Source organism: Fusarium pseudograminearum, chromosome 1 (genome assembly GCF_000303195.2).
Source record: "Fusarium pseudograminearum CS3096 chromosome 1, whole genome shotgun sequence".
Taxonomy (NCBI): Eukaryota; Fungi; Ascomycota; class Sordariomycetes; order Hypocreales; family Nectriaceae; genus Fusarium; species Fusarium pseudograminearum.
The window spans coordinates 9,501,857-9,526,680 of NC_031951.1; the positions used below are offsets into that span (position 1 = coordinate 9,501,857).

The 24,824-nt window shown below is 49.2% G+C and overlaps 9 protein-coding genes across 9 annotated transcripts, besides 2 other annotated features; 4 read left to right on the forward strand and 5 right to left on the reverse strand.

Moving 5' to 3' along the window:
- Positions 1-1,608: 1,608 nt before the first annotated feature.
- On the reverse strand, positions 1,609-2,025 carry FPSE_03876 (uncharacterized protein; the record flags this gene model as incomplete). The annotated part of the gene is made up of 1 exon (XM_009256994.1): positions 1,609-2,025. The coding sequence occupies one exon, from the start codon at positions 2,023-2,025 to the stop codon at positions 1,609-1,611; it is 417 nt and encodes a 138-aa protein (XP_009255269.1).
- A 1,017-nt stretch (positions 2,026-3,042) lies between these two features.
- On the forward strand, positions 3,043-3,377 carry FPSE_03877 (uncharacterized protein; the record flags this gene model as incomplete). The annotated part of the gene is made up of 3 exons (XM_009256995.1): positions 3,043-3,061; positions 3,124-3,272; positions 3,330-3,377. The coding sequence occupies 3 exons, from the start codon at positions 3,043-3,045 to the stop codon at positions 3,375-3,377; spliced, it is 216 nt and encodes a 71-aa protein (XP_009255270.1).
- A 99-nt stretch (positions 3,378-3,476) lies between these two features.
- On the reverse strand, positions 3,477-4,399 carry FPSE_03878 (uncharacterized protein; the record flags this gene model as incomplete). The annotated part of the gene is made up of 2 exons (XM_009256996.1): positions 3,477-3,970; positions 4,036-4,399. The coding sequence occupies 2 exons, from the start codon at positions 4,397-4,399 to the stop codon at positions 3,477-3,479; spliced, it is 858 nt and encodes a 285-aa protein (XP_009255271.1).
- Positions 4,400-5,007: 608 nt separating this feature from the next.
- On the reverse strand, positions 5,008-6,460 carry FPSE_03879 (uncharacterized protein; the record flags this gene model as incomplete). The annotated part of the gene is made up of 3 exons (XM_009256997.1): positions 5,008-5,578; positions 5,627-6,287; positions 6,346-6,460. 3 exons carry the CDS (start codon positions 6,458-6,460, stop codon positions 5,008-5,010), a joined length of 1,347 nt encoding a protein of 448 aa, XP_009255272.1.
- A 2,774-nt stretch (positions 6,461-9,234) lies between these two features.
- Positions 9,235-12,358, reverse strand: FPSE_03880 (uncharacterized protein; the record flags this gene model as incomplete). Its single annotated transcript, XM_009256998.1, has 3 exons — positions 9,235-12,088; positions 12,156-12,232; positions 12,290-12,358. 3 exons carry the CDS (start codon positions 12,356-12,358, stop codon positions 9,235-9,237), a joined length of 3,000 nt encoding a protein of 999 aa, XP_009255273.1.
- Positions 12,359-15,039: 2,681 nt separating this feature from the next.
- On the forward strand, positions 15,040-17,443 carry FPSE_03881 (uncharacterized protein; the record flags this gene model as incomplete). Its single annotated transcript, XM_009256999.1, has 4 exons — positions 15,040-15,154; positions 15,238-15,254; positions 15,307-15,417; positions 15,482-17,443. The coding sequence occupies 4 exons, from the start codon at positions 15,040-15,042 to the stop codon at positions 17,441-17,443; spliced, it is 2,205 nt and encodes a 734-aa protein (XP_009255274.1).
- Positions 16,939-17,053: a microsatellite.
- A 774-nt stretch (positions 17,444-18,217) lies between the features above and the next one.
- Positions 18,218-18,255: a microsatellite.
- Positions 18,256-19,720: 1,465 nt separating this feature from the next.
- On the forward strand, positions 19,721-20,673 carry FPSE_03882 (uncharacterized protein; the record flags this gene model as incomplete). The annotated part of the gene is made up of 3 exons (XM_009257000.1): positions 19,721-19,868; positions 19,906-20,410; positions 20,466-20,673. 3 exons carry the CDS (start codon positions 19,721-19,723, stop codon positions 20,671-20,673), a joined length of 861 nt encoding a protein of 286 aa, XP_009255275.1.
- A 374-nt stretch (positions 20,674-21,047) lies between these two features.
- Positions 21,048-22,749, reverse strand: FPSE_03883 (uncharacterized protein; the record flags this gene model as incomplete). Its single annotated transcript, XM_009257001.1, has 2 exons — positions 21,048-22,574; positions 22,627-22,749. The coding sequence occupies 2 exons, from the start codon at positions 22,747-22,749 to the stop codon at positions 21,048-21,050; spliced, it is 1,650 nt and encodes a 549-aa protein (XP_009255276.1).
- A 525-nt stretch (positions 22,750-23,274) lies between these two features.
- Positions 23,275-24,524, forward strand: FPSE_03884 (uncharacterized protein; the record flags this gene model as incomplete). Its single annotated transcript, XM_009257002.1, has 2 exons — positions 23,275-23,394; positions 23,451-24,524. 2 exons carry the CDS (start codon positions 23,275-23,277, stop codon positions 24,522-24,524), a joined length of 1,194 nt encoding a protein of 397 aa, XP_009255277.1.
- Positions 24,525-24,824: the final 300 nt, after the last annotated feature.

A 24,824-nucleotide genomic window follows, 5' to 3' on the forward strand; every position in this document is an offset into this window, starting at 1 on the left:
CTGATCAACTCTCCACCCCACTTACACTGTCGAGTGGGCTGTAGGGCTGAAAGTCTCAGTGATATTGAGCCGACAGTCCTCACCCGTAAAACATTGCATTCCTGATAACAGATTTGATTCATAATGTGAGCCTTTAGAGGTACAGGTGGAGTCAAACTTATATCACAAATGATCGTCAGTTCTAAGCGTGGTGTTCTTAGGTTATCCGAACCTTTCAACACCACCAACCTAATCCAGCTCCATGTCCCTGAAAATCACATCAAGAATGGGCTTTCTCTTTCGCACTTGCTAACATTGGCGAAATACCAAACAAGTTATCCGAAGCCATTCTATAATGGGACAGCTACGTTCGAGTACTTCCAACCTCCCCGTTCTCGTATCTTCAGGGCAAACTTTCGGCTCCATACACTTGGTTACGCCCCATATATCCTCCTAACCACTATGAGCTTGTCCCGGTTCGATTTGTTCCACCGCAAGCAAACACTTTATGAAGACGAGGCGAACTGCGCATCCGGATATCAGGTCCTAGGTCATTATGCAAACTACATCAGTGGGTCCTCCAGCAATGACCCTTTCAATATGCAAAACACAACAAAACACATGGTATATCCTTGGAGTTCCAAGTCTGGGACGACAACCAACTGTTTGTCTCGGGTTTTCCTTGATTTTAGTCGATTCCTCAGCTTTCAAGCCGAAGGTGGACTATTTCGCCAAGAATACCAAATGCAATCAACTCTGTCCGTAGTTACATGTATACTTCCGATGTTTGCAGCAAGCCAACCAAGCCAAGCTACACATTCCATCTTGATTGGACCTACAAACAACAACTATCAAATCTCCTCAAATATAGGCCGAGTACCTGATTATGGCTCCTGGCTAACGATACTACATATGACCATAAACCTAGCTAGCATGCAACGAGTTGAGTTGAGTTGCTGTCACGTTACTCTGTACACGGAGACACACTGGGTGTATAGTCTTGATCGACTCCGTGAATCCTTGTGGAAGACCATCACGGCATCTCCAGTGACACCGACCTCGAGCCCTGCAGCCAACCGGGTATCTTGAGGCCACTAGTGTAACCTGTAGACGACCTCGTATAGGACTTGATTCCGATGGCTTGTGAGATGCATATCCCCCGTGCCCTCAAACCGTCCGTTTCACATTTCTTCACACTTTGGCAAGTGTACTGTTGCAAAACCAAGATTGTAGAACGAGCGAGCTTCCAGTGTATCTAAATATAGAAGTTGAAGAGTGCTCATCAATGACGACAAACATGGTCCAACTATGATACAACACCTGACGAGACACGATATTCGAACGTCCAAGAGATCTCTATCATCTGAGACATGTGACGTCTGTATTGCAAATGGCAGGTCTAGTTCGGTAGTCGGCCATGCTGAATCATGATTCACAAATAAAAGTATGTTCGAGCTCGAGACAGCAAGTTTAGTGGTATAATGCATTCATTTCAATTGTAGTAAAATCATCCAACTCCTAACTTCCTTGCCGTATACTAGAACGCTTTCCAAATGCAATTCATTCCCCATGATCCGTGAAACTCCATACATCAACCACCCCGACAAATAGATGAGAAAGGGATCACGATCAAGATCTCCTGCCATCCGTCACGAGAGCTGGCGGTGGTTCAGAGGGATACTCTGGCGGACTACCACCAGCTTCAAGATCCCTCAATTCCAACGGATCCTGCCTCTCCTTCTTGCCATCGTACGGAGGCGGCGCCTGTCCAAGCTCATTCAGACCTTCTTGGGACCTGGTGCCATTCCACAACGCTCCGCGGTTTGATGTTCTGCCGCCACGAAGTCCTGGATATTCTGTTCCCTGAGGGGTTGAGCCGGGCCATTGGTTTCCACGACGGCGGCGCCGGCGTCTGATTTGGATGACGGTTGCTGTCAGTCCAAGAACGAGGATAACGAATAAGGGGATGAGAGCCCAGGCAAATGGTTCTTGACCAAAATTGAAACCGTTGTCGTTGCTGTCGTCGTTGGAATCTCCAGTTGCCATTGTAAGGGTAGAGTCGATAGTGGTTTGTATAAGTGGCTATAGGCCTTAAAGTTGCCGTAATGCTGATGCTTGTATGTGACTCCCAAATATGGATGTTGATCGGTTAGTAAATACAAGCAAACAGTCTTTCGGTGGTACTGGATAGATAATTATTTGTGAAACTAAGAGAATCAAGATTATAATAACAAATAACTTGCAAAGTTGTGAGGTCAGAGACTTTGATAGGGTGTCGTCATCAAAGCAACCATCAGAGTGCACAAACCCCAGGACAAGGGGAGGGCAACCCTTTGTATTTGTGCTCCCCTCGACCTTTTTACTTTTTTTTGCCTTTGATTCGCGTGCCTCACCCCAGATTTAGAAGCAGGCCGCGTAGCCGATCACTCCACGAAAGGGTGACTTCATCATGGTGGCTTGTTAGCTTAGATTCAAAATCTCCTTAGATTTGGTAGGCTGGATACTACCGCAGCTCGGTGGGAACGGGATAAAATGCCCGTCACCTGCTACTACACACAGCCTATATTTGGTAAGCCGGATTATTCAACCAAGAGGTTCAACCAGGGTGGTTGTAAAGTGTAAATCGAATACGCAACAAGTCTCTCCGGGGGTTCCATGGACCAGATTCGGGCTATGCACTCATGGATACGATGATGCCAATACGCTCGCTGCCTGCCCTGCGTTTAGATAAGTTTCAGCCGACTGATCTGCCACATCATAAACCTCACATCAGTAGCTTCTATATTAGTTCTTAACTAGACACATTCCCGCTGACTGTGATTGCAATTATTTTATCAAAGAGTGGCTTTGCTAAGGCGCAGACTTATAGGTGAATAAACATTTATTTGGAATGTCATGTCACTAATCGTTAAAGTGGGTCAGTGCATCATGCAAGGCTCCGTTTCAACTCCACTACATTTTCTGGGGGAGCTTTATCCATCTTGATACTATCATTAACTTCATCATACCAACCAAGCACATTTCTTTTGCGATATCCCGCAGGACCTCGCTCGCTCAAACAAGATGCCTCGCGCAATCAGAGGTCAGTTCGCCTTACAATTCGCCTTTGTCCTTATTCTTGTCCATCTAACTCCTATATAACAGGCGTTCTCATCGAATGCGATCCGTCCATCAAATCCATCATTGTTAGCATCGACAGTGCCAATCATGACTACATAATCGAAGACCTCGACGACGAACGCGTAGTCGTCAAAGAAAACATGGTCTCTATGCTCAAGGCCAAACTCGAAGACGTGCGTACACTTCCCAATCAATACACCACTCACGCGCATCCGCTAACATGTGCACAGCGACTAAAGGAAAACCTGCCCCCAGAGGAGGAATCTGGCTCAGAGTAAGGAAAGGGAAAGAATCCAACCGATTGGTCCCGTCCTTCTTCTTAATCATAATACACAATACTATACTCCAATACCGGCCACGCACGACTATCGAAATATCTACAGCTTCTCGAATCGAGGCTTTATCTTCTTCAACCCGCTCGTCAATCCCACGGCAAAGTCCCTGCCCTGCACAGCCGCCGCGTTCCACACCTTTGTATACCTCAAGCCCTCCGCGACACTGTGATCTCTGCTGTAGTTGAGCAGCTCCTTTGTTCCCTGAACTGCCACGGGACTCTTCTCAACAAGCGTCGTCGCCAGCGCCACTGCGGCCTGTACAGTCGCCTGTTTGTTCTCGTGGACCTGGCTCACAAAGCCCATCGACAGCGCCTCTTGCGCAGAAAAGTCTCGCGCTGTGAGGCACACGTCCTTGACCCACGATGTCGAGCCAACGATCTTCGGCAGGCGAGAGAGCGTGCCGATGTCTGCCGCCATACCAATGTCAACTTCCTTTACGGCGAAGCGCACGGTGGAAGCGCAGAAGCGGATATCAGCACAGCATGCAATATCAATAGCAAGGCCGATAGCAATACCATGGAGAGCACAAATGACAGCTGTAGATGTTCAAATCCCATTTATAAGTGACCATTCTTAACTAAACTTTGCGGGTGACACTTACGTTTTTCGCATTTCTCCATCGCGCTAATTGAATCTTGAAACTCCTCAATGTGATTCCTCAACACCTTGGCCTTCTTCGCGACATCACCTGCAGCGTCAGAGAGGATTCCATCTCCAGATGCAGCCTGCACGTCGAGGCCTGCTGTGAATGCGCGATCGCCAGCGCCGCTGAGCACAACAGCGCGTATGTCTGAATCATTGCTGAGTTGATCGAAGACGTGGCCGAACTCAAGCCAGACTTCTTGTGAGAAAGCATTGAGCTTCTTGGGACGGTTGATTTCAACATGGGCAACAAAGGGTCCTGGAGAGCTGACAAGCATGTGCTTATAAGAAGCGTAAGCGGGGATAGGCGTAGCGGTAGACATTGTGAATTGGCGGGTGATTGCAAATTATTGTGAAGAGAGGAGTTGTAAATAGTAGGTCGAAAGTACAATTATAGGAGTCTCAAGAGTTCAAGTATTAGAAAGCCAACCATGGAGAAGCTTGAGTGGCAACGTAACCATGTCAATAGTAGGCTGCTTGGAGATGGAGATGCCGAGGCTCATGTCAAGTCTAGCCACGGCTAACATGAGCTCACGTGTGCTATTGGCCGACAACCACAAACAGTATGTACTATGTAAGATATGCATCCATGATAACTACACATACAAACACATTGGCATCAATTGATGGTCAAGTCTAAGGAAAGTCTATTGATTGTGTTGTGTTTCCGCACCGAACTCTTTTAACTCAAATGACAAAGGCGATAATCGCCCAGATAGCATTATAATCATTTGTCTGCCCTTCCAAGGCTAGACGCCAATGCTCCTGTTTGAAAAAATACGAACCCGACATGCCCAGCGCAGCTAATCAAGCGCTCGTCACCAACATCTTATTGCGATTATCATGAACCCAACTGGGAGGCCTAAATCATAGCTTTGGCGGCAATCCCCACACTAAACGAAGCAAGCAAGTCAAATGACAGATCTGCCATTTACAGAAGAAGGGTTCCGAAGAGGGTGAAGAAAGTGGCAGCGCCGGTGACATAGAGAGCACCGAAGCCGAGGGTAGCGGCACCGCTATCATCGTCATCAGAGTTGGATGAAGAAGAATCGCCGGTAGAGGTGGAGGTGCCAACGGTCATACTGGCGGTAGCAGTACCGCTGTCAGTGTCGAAGTGAGATCCTTTACCGTTGATACCAGGGCCCTTGCCAGCACCATCCTTCATGTACTTCTCGGCCTGGGCAGGCATCTCGGGGAGGTAGCTGGGGTCGACTTGCCAGACAGACTCGGACTTGGGGCACTCAACGCCGTGAGAAGCCTTGGCGGCACCGCCGGAGCCAGTGGGAGCAGGGTACTTTGAGAGAGCAGACTTGAAGAGGTCAAACTCGTCCTCGGGAGTAACGGTGTTGCCCTTGATCTTGACGATGCCGTAGTCGTTGTCCTCAAGGGAGTACTCGTACATGAGACCACCAGAGTAGACAGAGGACATGTCGGAGTCCATCATGGGCTTGATCTCCTCGAACTTACGAGGACGGCTCTCAATGCAGCCATACTCGGACAGGCTGGAGCGAGTTAGTGGTGAGCAAACAAGCATGGTTGATGTTACTTACAAGATAGGAATACCGTAGTCGGTGAAGTTCTTGACCTTGACGTCCCAGCCAGAGGTCTTGAAGTTACTGTTGCACCAGGAGTAATCGTTGAAAGCGAAGAAGTCGGATCGGACCTCTTCAGAACCGCAGTTCATGTAGTGAGCAGTCTGCATGCGGTTGGAGGCAACATCGGCAGCGGAGTAACCGACGGGAATCTTGCGAAGCTTGCGAGCCTTGATGTAGTTTCGCATATCACGGGTGATGGCCTTGACGTAAGGAGCAGACTTGTCGGTGTTCTTCTCGTCGTTCATGACCTCGTTACCGGAGAAGAAAGCGAGAGTGTTCTCGTACTGGGCAAACATCTCGACAGTAGCAAGAACACTCTGGATGTAGGCGGCGTTGTACGAAGGGCCGGGGGTGGCACGGTTGATGGAGTACTTGGGGTTGTTGACATCAAGGACAAGGTAGATGCCAGCGTCGTCGAGCGCCTTCATGCACTCATCGTGATCGGCCTTGTTGTCGACGGCGTAAACGCGAATAACGTTGACGCCGAGTTCCTTGAAGTACTTGATATCACGCTTGCAGATCTTGGGGTCGGCCAGAGGATCCTCGTTAGCGGAGGCACCACCGGGCTGGTAGTCAATACCTCGGAGGTAAAAACGCTCGTCACCGGCCCAGAAAGCTATGACAAGGTTAATATTAACATGGTCTTGCAGATTACAAGAAATTGAAACACTCACCATTGCCTGAAGCAGTAACGGTAGGAAGAGATCCTCGCTTGCTGGGGGGCTCCTTGAGAGTGGGAGTGGCCGAGGCGACAGCCGCCAAGACTGAGAGAAGAGAGACAGACTTCATTGTGAATTTGTCGAATCAATGCGATGGGTCGAAATTACTGGAATTGATTAATTGTTGTAGAAAAAAAGAGTTGGAAATCGGAACGGAACTGTTGTGTTGTGTAAATGAGAGTATTTGGTGAGTGGTTGTTGTATTACAGTCAAACTAGAATAAACCCAATAGCGAGAGAGTTGGGGTTGGGAAGGAAAGAAGGAGGAAGACCGGATCAAAAACGACAGAAGGCGTCAACCGGTGAAAATGAAGATTTGAAAGAATTAATAAATCAATGGGAGGGAGGAAAAGGGAAGGCGAGTTTGAAATAGAGGTTGGAATGGGGTTTTAAAAGCGAGAGGATGGGGGTGCAACTCAAATTGATAACCACCTCGTGTGGTAGGATATCAAGGGATGATCGACGATTATTGGATCCCTGAACTTGGCTTGACTGGTTTTCCTGTTCCTGTTCCAATACTCGGCATTATCTAGAAGAGAGGGAGGGAGATGGGGGGGCGTGTGCCCATTCACAAAGACCCGGGGAACATGGCATAACATTGACTTACTACAGTCGTCCAAGCGTCTACCTAACCGCTAATAAACTACGTCGACTGTGGACTCACTCGAGTTTTTCTTCCTTGGATTGATTGCCATGTAATCCCAGAGGGAACCATGGATTGGGGATTAAGCGTGGGGCACGTCTGATCCAGTAATTTCAGCGCCGCTGGGAAGCATTATCATGATTGACGGGTTGACAGCCATTACAGAGTTTCTATTGTTGCACGTATGATTTCCCATGTCGTGGAACTGTATTGCCAGATGAAACGAGCAACTTGAGTCGAAGAATTGATTAATTCAATTGTCGATGAGCACCAACCTCTTGTTGTAGGTAAACAAGGCGATTATAACTTTGTACCAATGTTTTCTGTATACGACGACTTGTTACTATAACGAGCCCAGGTCCCTCAAAATAGTGCGCATCGTGCCGCCTCATCCAAGCAACTAACCCGTGTTTGTGTGTTTTTCTTGATTAGTGTTGCCCACGGCGCCGCTTCACTCGTATAAACATCTCACCTCATGTGCGTCCGGCTCAATTCATCGTGACAAGCAAGTCCCCAAGACTGCCCAGCCACAGCAAATCTACTCCTTCTCGTTTCCATGACAGGTCCAAGACTGATAGTGCAATTGGCATCAACAACGTTCTCATCTCTGACTGGCTCTGTCGTTTTCTCCAACCTCGAATTCACTCAATGCTAAGAAAGTGACCCCACTCAAGTCGAGAGTCGTCGTAATGCTTTTTTTGCGGCTTCCTACAGACGGCACTTTCTGTAGTGATGTACAGTGTAGCGCACGCCCCCCTGCGCACCCCCTTTTTCGGCTGTGTCAAGCGCCATCTGATCAGCGATTGGCGTCTTGCTGAAACTCGCCTGTGGCCATCCACTACCGTACGTACACACACACAAACGTTGTTGAGCTTGTAGGTAGCTGCCCGCTGGGGTTGGCATTGAATGTCTCTAATTACTTATATGGTGGAGATTTCTCGCCTTGTCAAGGTTAATTAGTATAGTTAAATCTTGTTGGCTTTTGTCTACTGGCAGGGACAGCTGCAGACAACTTAATCGCGAATTGTCGGCTGAGTGCGTGGATGGAGAGCTTCTTCTATTTCAGGACTTGGATCGTCAGGGGCCTGCTTGACTGGTTCGCCACTCCCGAGCCGCTAAACCTGACCTCCTCGGTGGGACCTTTTCTCCCATCTTCGATGCTTCTTTCTTCAACGTTTGCAACGCAATTCGAGATGATGCCTTCATTTGGAATAGTTAGAGATAGAGATTCTGTGTCTAACCTGATATGTTGGAGTTTGATTCTCCATTCGGCAGCATCGACAAGTGAATAACCCGTTAGAGATAGAGACTGGGTCGTTTCTTTTCTTAGCAAAGCAAACAATCAGCCTCTTTCTGCGACAAAGGAGCTTGGATACAGTGGAGGACTGACTGACTGACCGCTGCAAATACAGAATGACGATGAGCAGCGCTTGGCATGGATTTCGCTTGATCCATATATCTCCATCTCTAGTACACATGATACTCGCTGACTGGTGAGACGCCGGTCAAATTTCAATCTTCACGTCGATCACCAGACCCATAGTCCATCATCCATCATTCTCACTCAATCCTCAGTTCAATTCAATTCAATCATCAACAAACACCCTGACACATTTGCATTCTCGTCAAAGCGCCGGGCAGCGTAGGTTCTCACCTGACCCAAATGCATAATATTACTCCAAGATCTGGGCGCTCAATCAAGAATGAAGGCTCTTGTGAAACAGCGTCGCTTGTCATCTCGTGCTTTCCAAAACGCTCAGCGTAGTGGCCCTCTTTTCATCTGAACGACTGACTGGGGTGTTCGTCACATCCCCTGTTCGTCCATGCACCACTAGACGACTAGGTCATCACTCTATCTCAAAGCCAAGCTTTCTCTTGGCTTTCCATAAACCTGTTCAAGGAGCAATAGGAGATTTCAAGTGACACATTCGACTAACTTCGCGACATAGACTCATCTCAATTATATGGGCAAGAAGATATGATCGCTGTTGACATTTCGTCATGGTCTTTCATGTATTCACTCCTATAACACAAGGGGGTCCATAACCCGCATTCTGTTACTATGTACATGCTGGGTAGTAGCTCTCTGCATTCCAAGGTAGCCTCTGCTCGGTACAAACAACCCAACACGCCTACTTCGTATTTTGTAGTCTTTTAATGAAACAAAATCCAATTGTACCTTCTATTTGTTGTCATCAATCATTAAGAAATCTTAAAGAGCTCCTCGACCCCTTGCCAGCTTCCCTTTGCTCGTTCCTCCCAATAACTGTCCTTTCCTGTCTTGAGTTTCCACACTTCCTCGCCCTCTGGGGCGTTCTCGACCTTCACAAACCATCGAGGCTTATATGTCTCACCTCGCTCTTCTAGCTCTCGGCGTCGGCCACGCTGGGCTTCTTCCAGCTTTTGTTTCATGTCCTCGGCATCATCAATTGCGCCTTGCTCGTATGCACGCTGGTCAGGTCGCAGACGGCAGTCTGTTGGTGGGAGCTTGCCCTTCTCGATCTCGGTAACCTCGTTCAAGGTCGCAGCAAAAGTGGTGAGGCCGAAAGTGTTAGCAGCGTTTTCCACTAGGGGTCCAACCCGCCAAATCTCCTGGCCGCCCCCTTTTCCAGTTGTCTTCAAGCCGTTGGTCCATGTGCCTACCAGACCACTTCCTGTGTTGGCTCCTTCAGGGTTGAAGATCTCTACACCGACATCCTCAATCCTTCCACCCCACATGCCCTTGCTCTTGAACTCAACCGCAGCTTTGTGACCAGTGCTATCGTTGACGACATGCATCGTACCTACAGGCTCCACGTACTTCTCACCCATCACCACATTACGCAGGAACATGGTAGCAATATTCCATGAGTAACGCTCTTCGGAGCCATTGGACAGCCGCAAAACGATTCTCACGCGGCCATCTGTAGTGATTTCAGCACTTTTACCCCAGAATTTCTGACCAGGTGCAGGTGACTGAGAGAATGACCAGTTGGCTGAATCAGCCTGCATTGCCAAGAGAAGAGGTCGATGCTGGACCTTCTCAACCAAAAGCCTGAAGCCTCCGGGAACCTCTTTATCGCTTCGTACGAGCTCAAAGGTCTCGCCCAGTAGAGGAGTGAAGGGTTTGCGGATAGCACGCTCTTTAGCTCGTCCACTACTGAATTGTGACACTGCGAATGCGGCCACAAACATAAGTCTGTCTGTGGGAGAAGATTGCTTTGCCGCTTGGTTCAGAAGCTGCGCATATTCCAGCTGTTCGGCCACCTTCTGACACATTGATGAGGGTTCGTTCGATGTGACTGGCATACTGATTGTACTAAAATCTTTGCCAACGTTCTTTCGAAAGAATGCGATCAAACTTGGCGCTGCTGCCGCTGCAGGTGGTATAGTGGCCCTCCTCGTCACGGCTTGCTCGATTGGTAGAGGTGTGAGGCTCTTTGCTTTTACGGGGAACAGATGAGACGCGTCGTCGAGATTAGCTGTATCATTTTCTCCGATAGATGACACAGAAGAATTATCGCGGAAGGAATCTTCTTCCTCCTCATCTTCTGCTTGCTCCGATCGGGAGGCTTCGTCTTCGCTGCCATCGATCTTGAGAACAGCCGAGTTGGCGTCCTCAGCATCGAAGAACTCATCAGCAGTGGAGACAGTGTCTATACTCTTTCTTGACGCACCACCTGCAGATAGAGGCACCGGCAGTCGACGTCGTTTACTGTTATTAATAAGGATTGTGAATTCGGATACAACTGAGTCAAGGTCTGTCAAGAGCGATTGGCAATGGTCCTGGAGCGTATTTTCTTCTCGGTTGATACCCTTGGATTGTCTCCGTGAGTGATTTGGCGTGCTGGCCGAGATGGTCGTCGTGACTCCGCTGGGTGAGGGCACAGCCATGGCTGTTGCCGCACCAAGTGTCGCTGGAGATATCGCAGGGGCGTTCGACTTTCGCCTCCAAAACGAGCGTCTATGTTCTGAAGGAGGTGTGAAATATGAATCGTTTTCTTCCGCGATACTAGTGCCTCCAGGTGTGGGTGAAAGATATTGAGGGGTGTTCACTGGCGGTGGCTTTGCCTGAGCTGTGACCTCGCAAGTCAAACGTCGAAGCGCATCGCGAGTTCCTACCACGCGGCTAACCAAAGATTCAACTTGTTCCCATTCTCTGTCTTCTTGAGGCGAATATTGCTGAGCAGGTTGAGTTTGTCGTCTGTTGAGTTTTAGTGTGTTCTTCTTGGGAAGATCCAGGGTTTCCAGTCCTCTTGCAACACGGCTGGCCTTCTCTAACGCAAGCGCCCAGTCCTGAAATTCCTTGTCGTTTGGAGCTCTCAGATGCCACACTTCAGCACCCGAGTCAATACTGATCTCCCGTCGTCGCTCATCTGCAGCAACAGCAGCTAAGCTCAGAGGGATGGCGCCTCTAAGAGCAGATGACTTGGGATTGTAATAGTACGACAATGTGCAGGTGGAGTAATCGAGAGAGAAGAACCGGCGTGCATAACCTTGTCCCTTCTTACGCCGTCTCTTGTGCAGAACACCAGTATGGTAATTGCTCGAGCCGGCCTCGCTCCGGCCAGAGACCGAAGGTGCGCCATTTCCTGCAGCATTGTGACTGTGAAGGCTATCCACTGACGCGGACGTAACTCCGTCACCCTTGGGGCTGCCGTAACGTCCCAGGCTTGTTTGACTCGCCCCGGCTTTCGGCGCCTGGAGATTTGGCAAGTGTGATGACGTCTGTGGTGGTGCTCCAGTGGGGTATGTCATAACCACAAATGTCGCCGTTTTGGATGTCTGTTTTGAGAATGTGTTGTCAAACACAAGGCCGTACATTCCACTCTGATCTTCTTTGACATCAAACGTGCCAATTGATACCTTGTCGGCTTCGCATTTACCTATCCATTTGATCGGAATGAATCCTTTGCTTTTCAGGAGTTCCTGCGCGTTGGTCTCTTTCTTTGCAAAACGGCTTGCTTTGCCATCTGAAGTACCACCGGATTCTTCGGGCCCATTATTCAAATCCTCGGTTGTTGATGCTGCAAAAGTGGTGGCACCGCTGCCGGGATGTTTGACAAGACCGAAATTGCTATTGCTGGATTAGTACGAAGCTTTATAGAACTAATATACGGGGGCACGAGAAAGCGGGTGCGTACATGGACTTTTTGTGAGGCTGTACGCTCCATGATAGCGTGTTCCCTTCGTCAACTTTCACCCAGCGAACGATATACGACTAGTGAGTATTAGTTGAGAGTTCAAATCGATTTGTTTGTCCGTCGCTTGTCATAACGTCCGTTGCACAAAGGAGGGCTTGGTGACATGCCTTGCTGTGAACTTCCAGCTGCTCAATGCCCGCCATTTTGTGTGATGTTGGGACAGCGTGTCTCCGGCGCAGTTCTCGAAGGGTTTCGCGTTAGAGAGGTTTTACTGATCACTTTGGAGAGCTGTGGGAGCGGTCGTAGAACAATTTGGCGACAGGATTTCGGTCTTTAGAGATTGACCATGCCGGGTCTTTCGGTAGTTGGTTTGGGTTTTCGGAGCTTCGGGAACTGCGGCTGGATTGCGATGCGAGACGGCTCCTGCTGTTGATAAAGACAAGTTTCGAGAGTTGAGGTGAGAATTTGTGTGTGCAGGGGGTGGCTGACAGCTCCTCTTTACTACACGTCGGATTCTGCGCACATGTGTAGAAGCCAAGAGTTTCGCCTCGGATCCCAAGAGGAGCTCAGGAGTATCGGTATACGTGCGCTATACGTGGACAGCTCGAGCACGAGGCAGCTACCTAACTTAACGACCAAGCTAGTAGAAGGTAGTCGTGGTGCTGGGCTCTCTGTTGGGTCCGACAGGGGTTATGGTGGAGGGGTAGTCGACGGTAAAGCGAGGTTTGCCTTGCTGCTGACGTTGGAAACGTGGATTTACAGCCACCACAGCCACAAACCCAGTCCTTATTGGGGGTAATTCGGCGATGTACGCGAAGCTGTTGCGAGGATGTTGCCAGTTTCAAGTGGTCAATTTGAGGGTTGAGTGGTTGGGAATATCAACAGGGCGAGCGGAGGTTGGGAATAAGAGCCCTGTCAAAAAAGTGATGAAGGTGGCTGGAGGCCGGAATAATTAACGAGATTCTTTGCCAGTGGATGATGATCAAATATCGATCAAAGGAATGTTGTTAGAGGTGGAATTTAACCAATACGAGAGACAAAAGCCTATTCTCGAATTACTTTACTTTTTACAACATGTGCCTCGTTTATCAATTAGCTTTGTATACAAGTATAGCAAGCTTATTGCGGCATGATATGACGTTGCTTTCCACTTTAAGTGATGTAACCATCAACGGTATGCGAGAGTGTACAGCAATGTGTGAACATAGGCGAGCATACAACCATGGCTACCAAAGACTCCATTTACTTTCGTCTAAACAGCTTTCATTACAGCCTCGAGTTACAGTAATATCAATAATGAGAGTGAGTAATACCTTACTAGCAGATTGTCCACCGTCTCGGGAATTTCCATGTCAACCCAGGACGATCCTAATGAACAAAAATAAAAAACCCCCAACCCTAAATGGTCTATCACTCCACAGAGAATCCCCATTCCATATATTACCAATAGACCCAGGTTACAGTGAGTTGGGGATTGAAATGAATGCAGCAGAAATATGAAGTCGTGGCTCAAAGGTGAGCTACCCTAAGGGCCACCCTGGGAGCTGCTCTGAACTCACATGGAGGTCGATGGGTGACAATGTACAACTGGGGGTGACTGAACAACAGTACATGTCAGGTCAGACGTTGTCAACGCTGTAATTTTAAGCTTGTAGGATATCGATATATACGTTTGCGAGTAAAATCTCAAGTATGAATGAAGCTACCTGTGTCCGCAAATGATTACGTATCTTCCAGCAATTGAACGTGGGATGAGTTATTAAAACGATTTACAACATTTACCCGACGATGCACTATTACAGGGAAGTTACAGCATGTAGCATGTGATAGTCACTGAACGCAATCATCGAATTCGTTTATTTTCACCATGTCCATTATAATAACCGAAAATCGCTGCCACGAAAGAAAGCAGTCGCGTACTATATGGATCTGCGCCTCCCGTTAGATACCCTGGAGATTCTGGGTAATGAATCTCGGTCTTCATCTAAACCCTGTCTCACCCACGAGACCTGCCCCTGACGCCGTCGTCAAAATCGAGCCAGCCAAGGCCGTCAATTCGCTTTCAACCGGTGGATGGACCGGGCGAGTCCATGTCTAGGACGAGTTGGGATAGCCAGACGCAACTTGACCTTACCTAGTTACTTTAAGTGACTGGTGGATCTAAGCGGACGGGCAACAAGATGGAACTCCACTGTGGCTTTAGGGGACGACAAACCTATCCCTGGGCTTCTAACTGCTAAAGGCTCTGGCCAGGGGCTTTTTTCTGAGTACGAGATAATATTTTGGCTGACTTTTAGTCAAACCTTTTCTAGCAAATTTCTTCTCATTTGATTCGGGAAAATTGACAAGCGATTGAGGCAGAGTTCTTCAATCTCACGTTTTCTACCCGTTCAAGGTGGTTGATTGACTGTAAATTGGCTCCTTCGCCGTGTCAGAGCCTAAGAAGCCCGCGCTCTTCCCGCACCCGCATCCACTTGGGACCTGAATCGCACGGCGCAACAAGTAGCACCTCCTTCGTCAACCTTCATCCTCTTTCCTCCTTCTTTTCAGACCCATCAGCATTGCATGGTACGTATCGCATCGCATTATATCACATACTACTGTGTTACATATTATTTGCATCTGTTTCACATGCCTTGCTGCTATAATTGCTTTTCCCGGCCGTCTATTACATCAATCTCGACAACTTGCTTCTTCCAGTCGACGATCACCCCCATTCCGGCCTTCAGTCTCTGCACCGAGAGTATTCGAGTTTCCGACCGCCGAATTTGTCCTACGCGAACTCTACGAACGACTCGAGATTGTTGAACTGCAAGATAGATCGCGTTGCTACTGCATCTTTGTTAGAGGTTATCAAAACCTTTGTTCATTCGACCCGCCGCCAATGTCTGGTATCATGAGCAAGCGCCAGCAGGCGCGGAACGAAAAAGCCCTGCAAGACCTTGTGCAGAATGTTCCGGGCAATAATATGTGTGCAGACTGCCATGCGCGTAATCCAGGTACGCCCCAGACATGCAACGAAGCTCATCATGGAGCCATCTTGCAGAACTCGGAATTTGCTAACGTGAACTGTCATCTTCAGCATGGGCATCATGGAGTGTAAGCATTTCTACCGCGAACCAAAACCGACTTTGACTAACTTTGTTATTAGCTTGGTGTTTTCTTATGCATGAGATGTGCTGCAATCCACCGAAAGCTGGGTACTCACATTTCCAAAGTCAAGTCCTTGAGTATGGACAGCTGGACCAACGAGCAAGTCGATGTGAGTAAGGAGAACAATGCGAGATTCGCGTACGAGAGTCACCCCCGGCTTACACAACCAACAGAACATGAGGAAGGTTGGAAATGTCACATCGAATAACTTATACAATCCCGAACATGGCAAGCCGTCTGTGCCCGTCGACGTTGACGAAGCCGATTCCGCGATGGAACGATTCATTCGACAGAAGTATATGAACAATACTGTTAATGGAGCGGGAAAGTCCAAGTCTCCGCATATGGGCGAGGGAACGCCTCCGCCGTTGCCGCCTAAGAACTCCAAGTTCGGATTCCGATCTGCCTCATCTATCTTTCCCCTGTCCTCCAAATCGAAGAAGGATGCCAAAACAATAGCGGCTGCTCAAGCTAATCGCACCGAATCTCCAAGGCCACCCAACAAGCCGTCCAAGGTTTTCGGCGCAACACTGGATCTCGATCAACCAGATGAGCTGGACCAAAAGATGGCTAGGCTACTGGACATGGGCTTTCAGGATGCTAAAAGGAATGCATTGGTGCTGAAAGGTGTCAATGGTAACCTCGAAAGGGCGATCGAGACTCTTGTGCGATTGGGCGAGGGAAGCGGCCGTCCCTCCCCTCTTCCTACACCTTCACCTCGAGAACAGACTCTGCGTACATCTAGGTCCTTGACACCTCTCACACCGAATTCCGGAGGACTAGGACTCGGCGCAGGGCTCAGCGTCCCTTCCCGTTCAGCCACAGACCGTCCGACTACTCCGTCGAGCGCTTCGACGAATCCATTTGATAACCTAGGTACAGCTCCACCGCAGACAGCTCAATCGACAGGAAGTCTCCAGAACCGAAACCCATATGGTCAGACGAACCCATTTGGCGCACCCGTCGCCCAGGAGCAACAGCCCACCGATGCTTTCAGTCAGGCTTTTCAAAATATGTCACTCTCTCCACAGCAGCCTTTGTTTCCTCATCATACTGGAGGACCGGTGCCACAACCTGCTGCCCAGCAGCTCACAGGATATCAGCAAGTGGCCCCTTCGGCACCCACAACTCCTGGCGGTTTCTCGAGCTTGGGCTTCAGCAACAACATGACATACCCCCAGCCGCTTCAAGCACAGTCGACGGGATACAACCCTTTCTTCACGAACCAGACCGCTGCGATTCAGCAGCAGCCGCAGCAGTCAAATAATCCTTTCCCCCAAGTCAACACCAATCAAGCGTCTGCAGGGTACAATCCATTCACCCGATCTCCAACTCGGATAGCATCGCCCAGCCTTGGCCAGATCCCAGAGCAAACCCAGAGTTCTTTCCAGAACCCGGCCGTATATCAGACCTCTGCAGTATATCAAAGCTCTGCCGTATATCAGAGCCCGGCACCCCTGAGCCCTCCCGAAACCACCACGAACCCCTTCTTCGCGAATGCTGGCCAGTCCATAGCACAAACAGGACAGCAAGTCTTTGGCCAGCAGCCTGCTATGCAGCCGATGCAGAACCAAGCCCAAGCGACCAACAATCCATTTGTCCAACAACAGACTGGGCAACAGTTCTATGGGCAACAGCAGATACCACACATGCAGCAGCAGCAGATGCAACAACAACAACAACAACAACAGCAGCAGATGCAACAGCAGCAACAGCAGCAACAGCAGCAACAGCAGCAACAGCAGTTCTACCAGCCCCAGAGGCCAGACAACGCCTCGATTATGGCACTCTTCAACAATTATCCACAGATGACTCCCCAGCAAGCAAGTGCCGAGTCAATGCAGTCTTCATACCAGACAGCCCACCAACCACAACAGCCAACCATACCCGAGAATCAGCCTATGGCTCCCGTACAGCAGAACCATAGTGTTCCCGCGCCAATGTCATCTGGAACAAATCCGTTCATGACAAACGCACCCGCCGCCAATTCCATTGCGAGCCCAAATGCTATGACTACTTCAGACCCTTTTGCTGCCCGGAGCCGAGAGAGTATGAACCTTGGTATGGACCTCGCATGGACAAACGGTCGACACAGCCCGGATGCATTTGCCAGCCTCAGTGCCCGACACGGATGATGATAGCACAATAGAAGTTGGATTTGAATACAAATATGTCTAGGATAGTACATATACGAGGCAGGAGATGTGGGAAACTGTATGATAGAATAATAATGTCTCTTTTGGCTAGTTACGTTGAAGATCTTGGTCCAGATTGCACTAGACTCATATTCTCGTGTAACTGAATGGGATTACAATATGTATTAGTTAGATTGGGCCTGGCTGAATAATAGAGGGCCAGGCGAATACAGCATAGACTTGACGAACTGTGGTGAGTATGCTCCCAGCGAGGTGAGGCCGCGCAAACACTCTTCCGATCAGCTACTTTTCTTAACGAACTATTTGCTGATAAGGGAATATGGCCAGGCAGAGGTTGATCCATTTACTCTGATTTGTATAGAAAACCCTGTTCCGCTTTCAAACTCTCTGTCATACTGAGTATTGTGAGTAATTGATTAACATTTAAGTAATGTAATTGAGTTGTATTGGTAGGGCTTGTTCTGCACATGAACCTCTTGACAGGTGTGTGAGGCTAGCAAGGAGGAAAATGATGTGGCTATCAGAGACCAAGGTCGAACTGAGTATTAGCTTGTTGATCATGCCTCTGTCTATCTCTGGCTGCATCTCTGCTGCAGCCAGGATGGGTATTTCAATGGTCTCGGTCCGGATGCATTCCCGAAGAGAACCAAAACGCGGGGTTGGGCGCGGCGCCATCATGTCGGGACCACAGCGTGTCCACCAATCAACTTACACGACGGGGGCATTTAGCCCGGAGATGGACAGACATGACTATGAGTTGGGTTGGGTTAGGTTGGGTTGAGTTAAGTTGGCCGAGAGTGCCGCCTTTAATTGTAGCCATTGCGTGCGTTCCCTGGCATTGTAGCCAGGGAGGATCATGAAAATTGCATAAAACTGTCAATTGGATCTACCTTAGTAGTTACCGATCATGATGTTTTTGATCATGTGATTGATCACTGTGGAGGATGCCCCAGATAATTGTATCCTTGACACTGTGGAGCTTGTGTATCATGCAATTCTGTATGAACTTGACATTCCCATCACACAATGCGTTGGGAAAGAAGTGGCACAGCACAACACAGCGGTATGAAGAACTGAATACAGTAATTGCTGTACAATGCATCCATAGCGCATATGCTGTTCGCTACTGGGTGCAGTATGTAAGCGAGGAAATACATCATCTTACAAAGACGATCACAGAGAATTCTAGACTCTTCCGGACTGGGTGGTTAGCAATTGCGTGAGACAGTCTTGCAGACATGGTTGCAACGGTGTTGTGCAACCACAAAAACTTGGATGGACAGTCTGGCTCAGTCGATGGACTGTCCTTGGTAATAGGTAGCCCCGTATTCATTCGTGAAACATAGTCTTGAATTCTGCATGGCCATCAAGTTGTTTATCGTAGTACTTTGTTGCCAGCTGGCGATTAGTATTCTCAGCCCTTGGCCAGTAGACCCTACCATGTGCTGCGGAGGCGTTCGCCTTAGTGCGAAAGCGTGCGCTAGGTTTAGAAGAACGCTTGGCTAACAAGGTTAGTGAATAGGTATTATGATTCATTTTGATCAGAAATGAGTTGAAATTCCACTGATAATCACGGGAAAACGAGAGTGCTGCGAATTACACGATGCTCATCAAGTTTGTGACGAGATGACGATATTCTTGGCTGTGATCAACAGCGACTCATCCAAGGATTTCTTTCCATTTCGCTCGGCTTAACTCACATCAGCGTTTGCCAAGATAAGAAAGTCGCACTGTACAACGCCTGTCCATCCACTGGAACTGCTGAATTGCTACCCCGGCTCCAATGGATGGCACCTATTGTAGGTGGGTGTGGCAAGCGCTACCTCCACTGTGGTGCACAAAATTCTAGAGCCTCAGGTGAGGGGTCCACACAAAATGCTGTTCCTCCTGCCCCGAGCGTCAGATTCCTGGGCTTCCGTCGCTCCCCCTTCAAGGCCTGACACACTCAATTCTCAGTATTTATCCTCGTCTTCGCCCTTCACACCGCTGCCACATTCTTGACTTCTACTCTACCCCAAGTTGAAAGACATTCTCCACGAGTTTACCCAAGACACGAAACTAAACGTCGCCGCACGTACCCACACTTTCGCCTCTAAACAAACAACACAAATCTTTTTAAAAGGATTTCCAACCCGTTTATTTCGACTCGCCTCAATCAAACGTTACCAGTCAACCTCCCTCCCTCCGTCGATCAACAACCTCGGCCCTATCCCAACCATCATCACTTTAGTCGATACCCAGGAAACATCATCAGCAATGGCGCCAATGAATAATCAGAATTTGAATTACAGTAGTAATTACGGCGAGGCCGCTGCCCAGAAGGTCAATGTCCTTGCCTCTTGCTACCTCGTCGACTCTGCCGCCAACCTTAAGGGCCTCCACTACTGCACTACCGGGGTTGCAGGTACGTTATCTCTATGAAACACTACATCTGCGTAAAGGTCCTAACTATGTGCTCCAGGGGCCGAGTGGTATTCCTGAGGTCCCTTCCTCAGGATTACCCTCCCCACCAACAAGCCCCCCCCTCGCCGCATTAACCTCGTCTAACGAGCTCGCTCTCTTGCCCAAGAACAAGAAGCGAGAAATCCCAGGCCGGCGCCTGGGCCGACGAGGGGGGGCAGCACTTTCGATCAGGGAAGAATGTGAGAGATTCTTTTGCGAGTCCATGAAGACGACGTTCCGCGGTGAGAGGAATTCGTCGATGAATGGCTCCGGCCTGTCTGGTGCTTTTTTACCAACGCCGCCGTCCGATGACCGGCTTCCCGAACATTTCAAGCCTGTTTCCGATGAAAAGCTACCTGCCTACGACGTTACTGCTTGGCTGGAGATGTGGGACTATGCCGGCGGTGCGAGCTTCCGTGCCTTTGTTGCTGATGATGGAGAGGAGAAATCTCTCTTTGTCTTCTTCGACATTGAAGGCGTTCTCGGCCGAGACCTGAAAAAGGCGTATGTTACCTCCCTTCAGCACCAATCTGCGCATTTCACTAACACAATCTTCTAGTCTTATGGCCCTTATTGAATTGGCTGACGGTCCTTTGGACTGTGCCCACATTGTTACTTGCATTGATAGGCGTATCCCCGCGGATGACGTTCACTCTCTGTCAAAGAGCCTGCAGTGGGTTGGCTTCGACATGGCAACCCTGGATCACTGGGCCCGTGATCTTGATGTTACGAGCAAGAAGTGGATGTTGATGGGCATGGAGCTGTAGGCAACATGTTGCTTCCTTCTTCATGGAGTTTGGGAGTGGTTGTGTCTTTTCTCTCTCATGTTATTTTATCTTCGTTGGTGTTTTCCAAAATTTAGTCTCGAGGCTCGCTCGGCGGTTTGCTCTGCTGTCCTCGAAGGGAGTCTGGTAGCTGGCGTTGAGCCGCATGTTCAACACACCCAGCTTTTGGCGCATCTTTCCCGTTGAAGGATTTTTAAGGTGTTGGAGTGCATTGGTGTCCCTGTGTTATACCGAAGCTCTTGTGGTTATGACTCTTTATCTGGTACATGCCTTCTAGTTGAAATTATACCAAAGCGATATTTACCGAATTCAAGAAGTTGTCTATCATTTTATTCTTTGTTCTATTTCAAATTGACCTAAAAGCCCTCTTCGAACTGTCTCACCTTGAGACCCTTTTCTTGTAGGTAATCCTTCACTTGCTTGACTGTGTACTCGCCGCGGTGGAACATTCCAGCGCCCAAAGCGGCATCTGTTGGAGTCTTTTGGAATACATCTTCAAAGTGAGACGGGTTGCCAGCACCACTTGAGGCAATGACGGGGATCTTGACAGCTCCTTTGACTTGGTTGATGAGCTCAAAGTCGAACCCACTGTTGGTACCGTCTTTGTCAATGCAGTTGAGGAGAATCTCTCCGGTTCCCATCGCCTCGACAGCCTGTGTAAGCTCGACTACATCCATATCCCGTGTTTCACGACCGCCCTTGATCGTGCAGGCGTACCAACAGTACTCCTCACCCTTGGGACCGGGGAACTGTGTCTTGACGATGTTGTGTCGGGTAGCATCTGGCTTGGGAACATAGACGCGCTTGGGGTCAACGCTCACAACGACGGCCTGATTACCATAGGCCCGTGAAATCTGTTCGATGGCAGTGTTACCAAAGAGCTTACGACCGAGAGAGTAGTACTCTTCGGCAGCAAGAACAGCATCAGACCCGATCGAGACCTTGTCAGCACCAGACTTGAAGTACATGGTGGCAATCTCGAGCGCTGAAACCTTTGTGCCATCAGTGTCTACGGTATCACGGATACCACCACCAATGGTTAGGGGCACAAAAACAGTGCGAGACGTTTGACGAACGATCTCAAGCATGGGGAGATCGGCGACTGGACAATCCCGGAAAGAAGTGATGTTAAGGAACGTGACCTCGTCCGCCCCAGATTCGTAGTATCGCTTAGCCATCTCGACAGGCTTGCCTAGGTTACGCACGTTGCGATCGTCGCCCTTCTCGCGGACATCGTACTGGTCACCCTTGGTGACAACCAGATCGCCTTGGTCGTTTGTTCGCACATCCAAGCATGCAATGACTCGTCGTGTCAGGCTGTCCTCGAACTTGACAGGAGCATTGGCGACAGCTTCATCGACTACATTACCGAGGGTTTTCAGACCTTCACCCGTGAGAAAAGCACGGAGCGTCCTTAGGCCGGCGGCGCCGGACTTCTCTGGGTGGAATTGGGTTGCATAGATATTGCCCTTGGCGATGGCACCTACGAAAGTCTCGGTGCCGTATGTGCCAGTCGCAACAGCCCATCCTTGCGACTCAAGCTCTCCTGGCTCGTAGGGGCACTTGTACGAGTGAACATAATAATACTTTGAGTCCGGCTGAAGGTCGTACATGGCCTTCCCAGCCGTGAAGGCATTGTTCCAACCGATGTGAGGTACCGATTTACTTGAGTCGTCGAATCGATCCAAAGTAGCTGGTACAACTCCGAGACCGGGGATGTCAGGATCCTCGACAGAACCCTGGAAGAGAGCTTGTAGGCCAACGCAAACACCGAAAAAGGGCTTTCCATCAGCAATGTGTTTCTTGATAGGTTCTAGATAGCCGGCTTGAGAAAGCTGGGAAAGACAATGGCCAAAGTGGCCGACACCGGGGAGGATAAGTTTCTAGAGCGCATCAGCCATGATGAACACATGAAAGGGAAGAGTCTCGCCGAACCTCTGCATTGGGAACTTCCTCAGGAGATCGGACCCATTCGACCTCGTAGCCACACTTCTCAATGGCATTCACCAGACTCCTGATGTTGCCGGCAACATAATCTAATAGGTGCACCGTGGGCATCTTGCTCTTGAATGGATAGCTCAGATGTAAAGACGATTGGACAATGGAGGCTTGAGATTTGTCTCTCAGTAGAAGGAAACGATTACTGTTAAATAGGATGTACAAAGATCAAAGAGAAGCGTCGGATGACTCAAGGGCGTGTTTTTGAAATGTCAAGATATGGCCAAGTTCAAAATCCAATAAGACTCATCAAATGTTGTATCCAGCCTGATAGCGATAGCGGGGCAGGCATGGGCCACAGAAGCTGCCCCGCCTGATCCCTGCAATTCTCGACTTTTCCTACAAAGTGCCATCTTTGACCGACTTTGAGGTCCCAATTGGTAAGTACCTTGGCTACCTTAGCTTCGAGGTTCGCGACCAAACCTTTGCCTTTTGTCAACAAAACGATTATTGACTTTCCGAACTTTGTCGCTTCCGGAGATATATATTGATACAGCCCCTCTGAACAAACCAACCTTATCCTGAGTGATTTATCATATCCAATTCACTATCCCAGCATCATTTGGGCGACCCGGCGCATACAACATGGCCACGCTAGAAGAGGCGGCCTCAGCCGAGACGGCGGCAGTTCTAAAGGTTGAAGAACAGTTAGAAAAAGATGATCAAGAAGAATGGGAATACGAGTATTCTGCTACTGAAACCGAGGTACTACTCAATCGAATCTTTATGCGCACCATGCATAATTAGCTGACTGTTGCCAGACCTACTACTTGACACTCGATCTCTCATATCCCGAATTCAAAGACAGACAACCACGGACACCGCACCATAGTCGAGGCGGATATTATAAGACCTGGCTCGACCACAACCCTAGTTGGAGAGGTCTTCGCGCTGCAGAGGATAATGAGGATGACAACGACAACGATAACGAGCCCTTACCAGAACCAGAGGCTGACGATGACGAACCCGAAATTGACCCAGCCTTGAGCAACGATAAAGGCAAAGGAGTTGATCGTGGCGATGTAGCGGACGACTCAAAGGAGAATGGGAACAAGGCCCGCCACGAACCTGAGGATATTCAGATTTTGGAACTACATTCGCCGCACCCGATCATATCATACAAAGGTCGAACTTTTGAGGGCTCATGGGCCGAGGTTGTTGGCACCGAAGGCATCTTTACATCACGCGATAGCGAGAACCCCCTTCCTGCTCTGCGGCGCCTAGATGGAAACGTTGACTTTCTGGGCGCTTCTGCCTCGAGAATTGCGACCAAGGAGACTATTGGCAAACCCAACATTATTCGGGAGGATCCCCTAGCCGCCATCAGAGAGGAATGGAACATTCGCATTCCCGTCGGAAAGGACAGGTCGGGCGAGAGAGCTCAGCAGACGCGATTCTTGGAAAATTTGATGGCGCTCAAGAAGAGGAAGGGCGAGACAGATCAGGTCACTGTGTGGGCAAAAGATGGCGAAGGACAAGACTTCAAGGACAACCGAGACCCTGAATACAAACCTAGGCGGAGGAGGAGATTGCTGAACGAAGATGGAGAGGAAGTCATTCCCAAACGCGAGAGGCGGCGTGGAAGTGGACGCAGGGGTGGGCGGCCGAGACTTCGAGCCGGCCAGGGTCGTGGTCGCGGATTAGAGGCCGGTTCGACGACCTGGACGCCATCTGCAGCAAGAGATCCAGAGGGTTCCTATCCTGAAGGCAACTTGTCGACTCCTACCCCAAGCAGGTGGAATGATCTACATGGAGGGGAATACGACGAGATGGATCAGTATGATGAGAGCGAGACTGACGATGATGACGACGAAGACATGTCAAATGCAGACTGAGTATTCGTCACGCAGCTGAGGATCAAAGTGCTTTAAGATATCCGAGTCTGACGAAGTCGGTTCTGTCAAGATGAAGGAGATGTGTATGGAGGGAGGAGGTATAAGCTTATGATACCCGTGGTGCACAATCGCCCACATTGAATGACAAGATTTGCATTATTACTACTTTCACCTATTACTTGCCGTGATTTCGTCTCTTGGGAGGGTTATGGGCTATGGGCAGCCCTTTGTCGATACGAGAAAGACTATGAATACTTGGCTGTGACTGACTACTGCTGGTCAACAGTTATGCGGTCAACA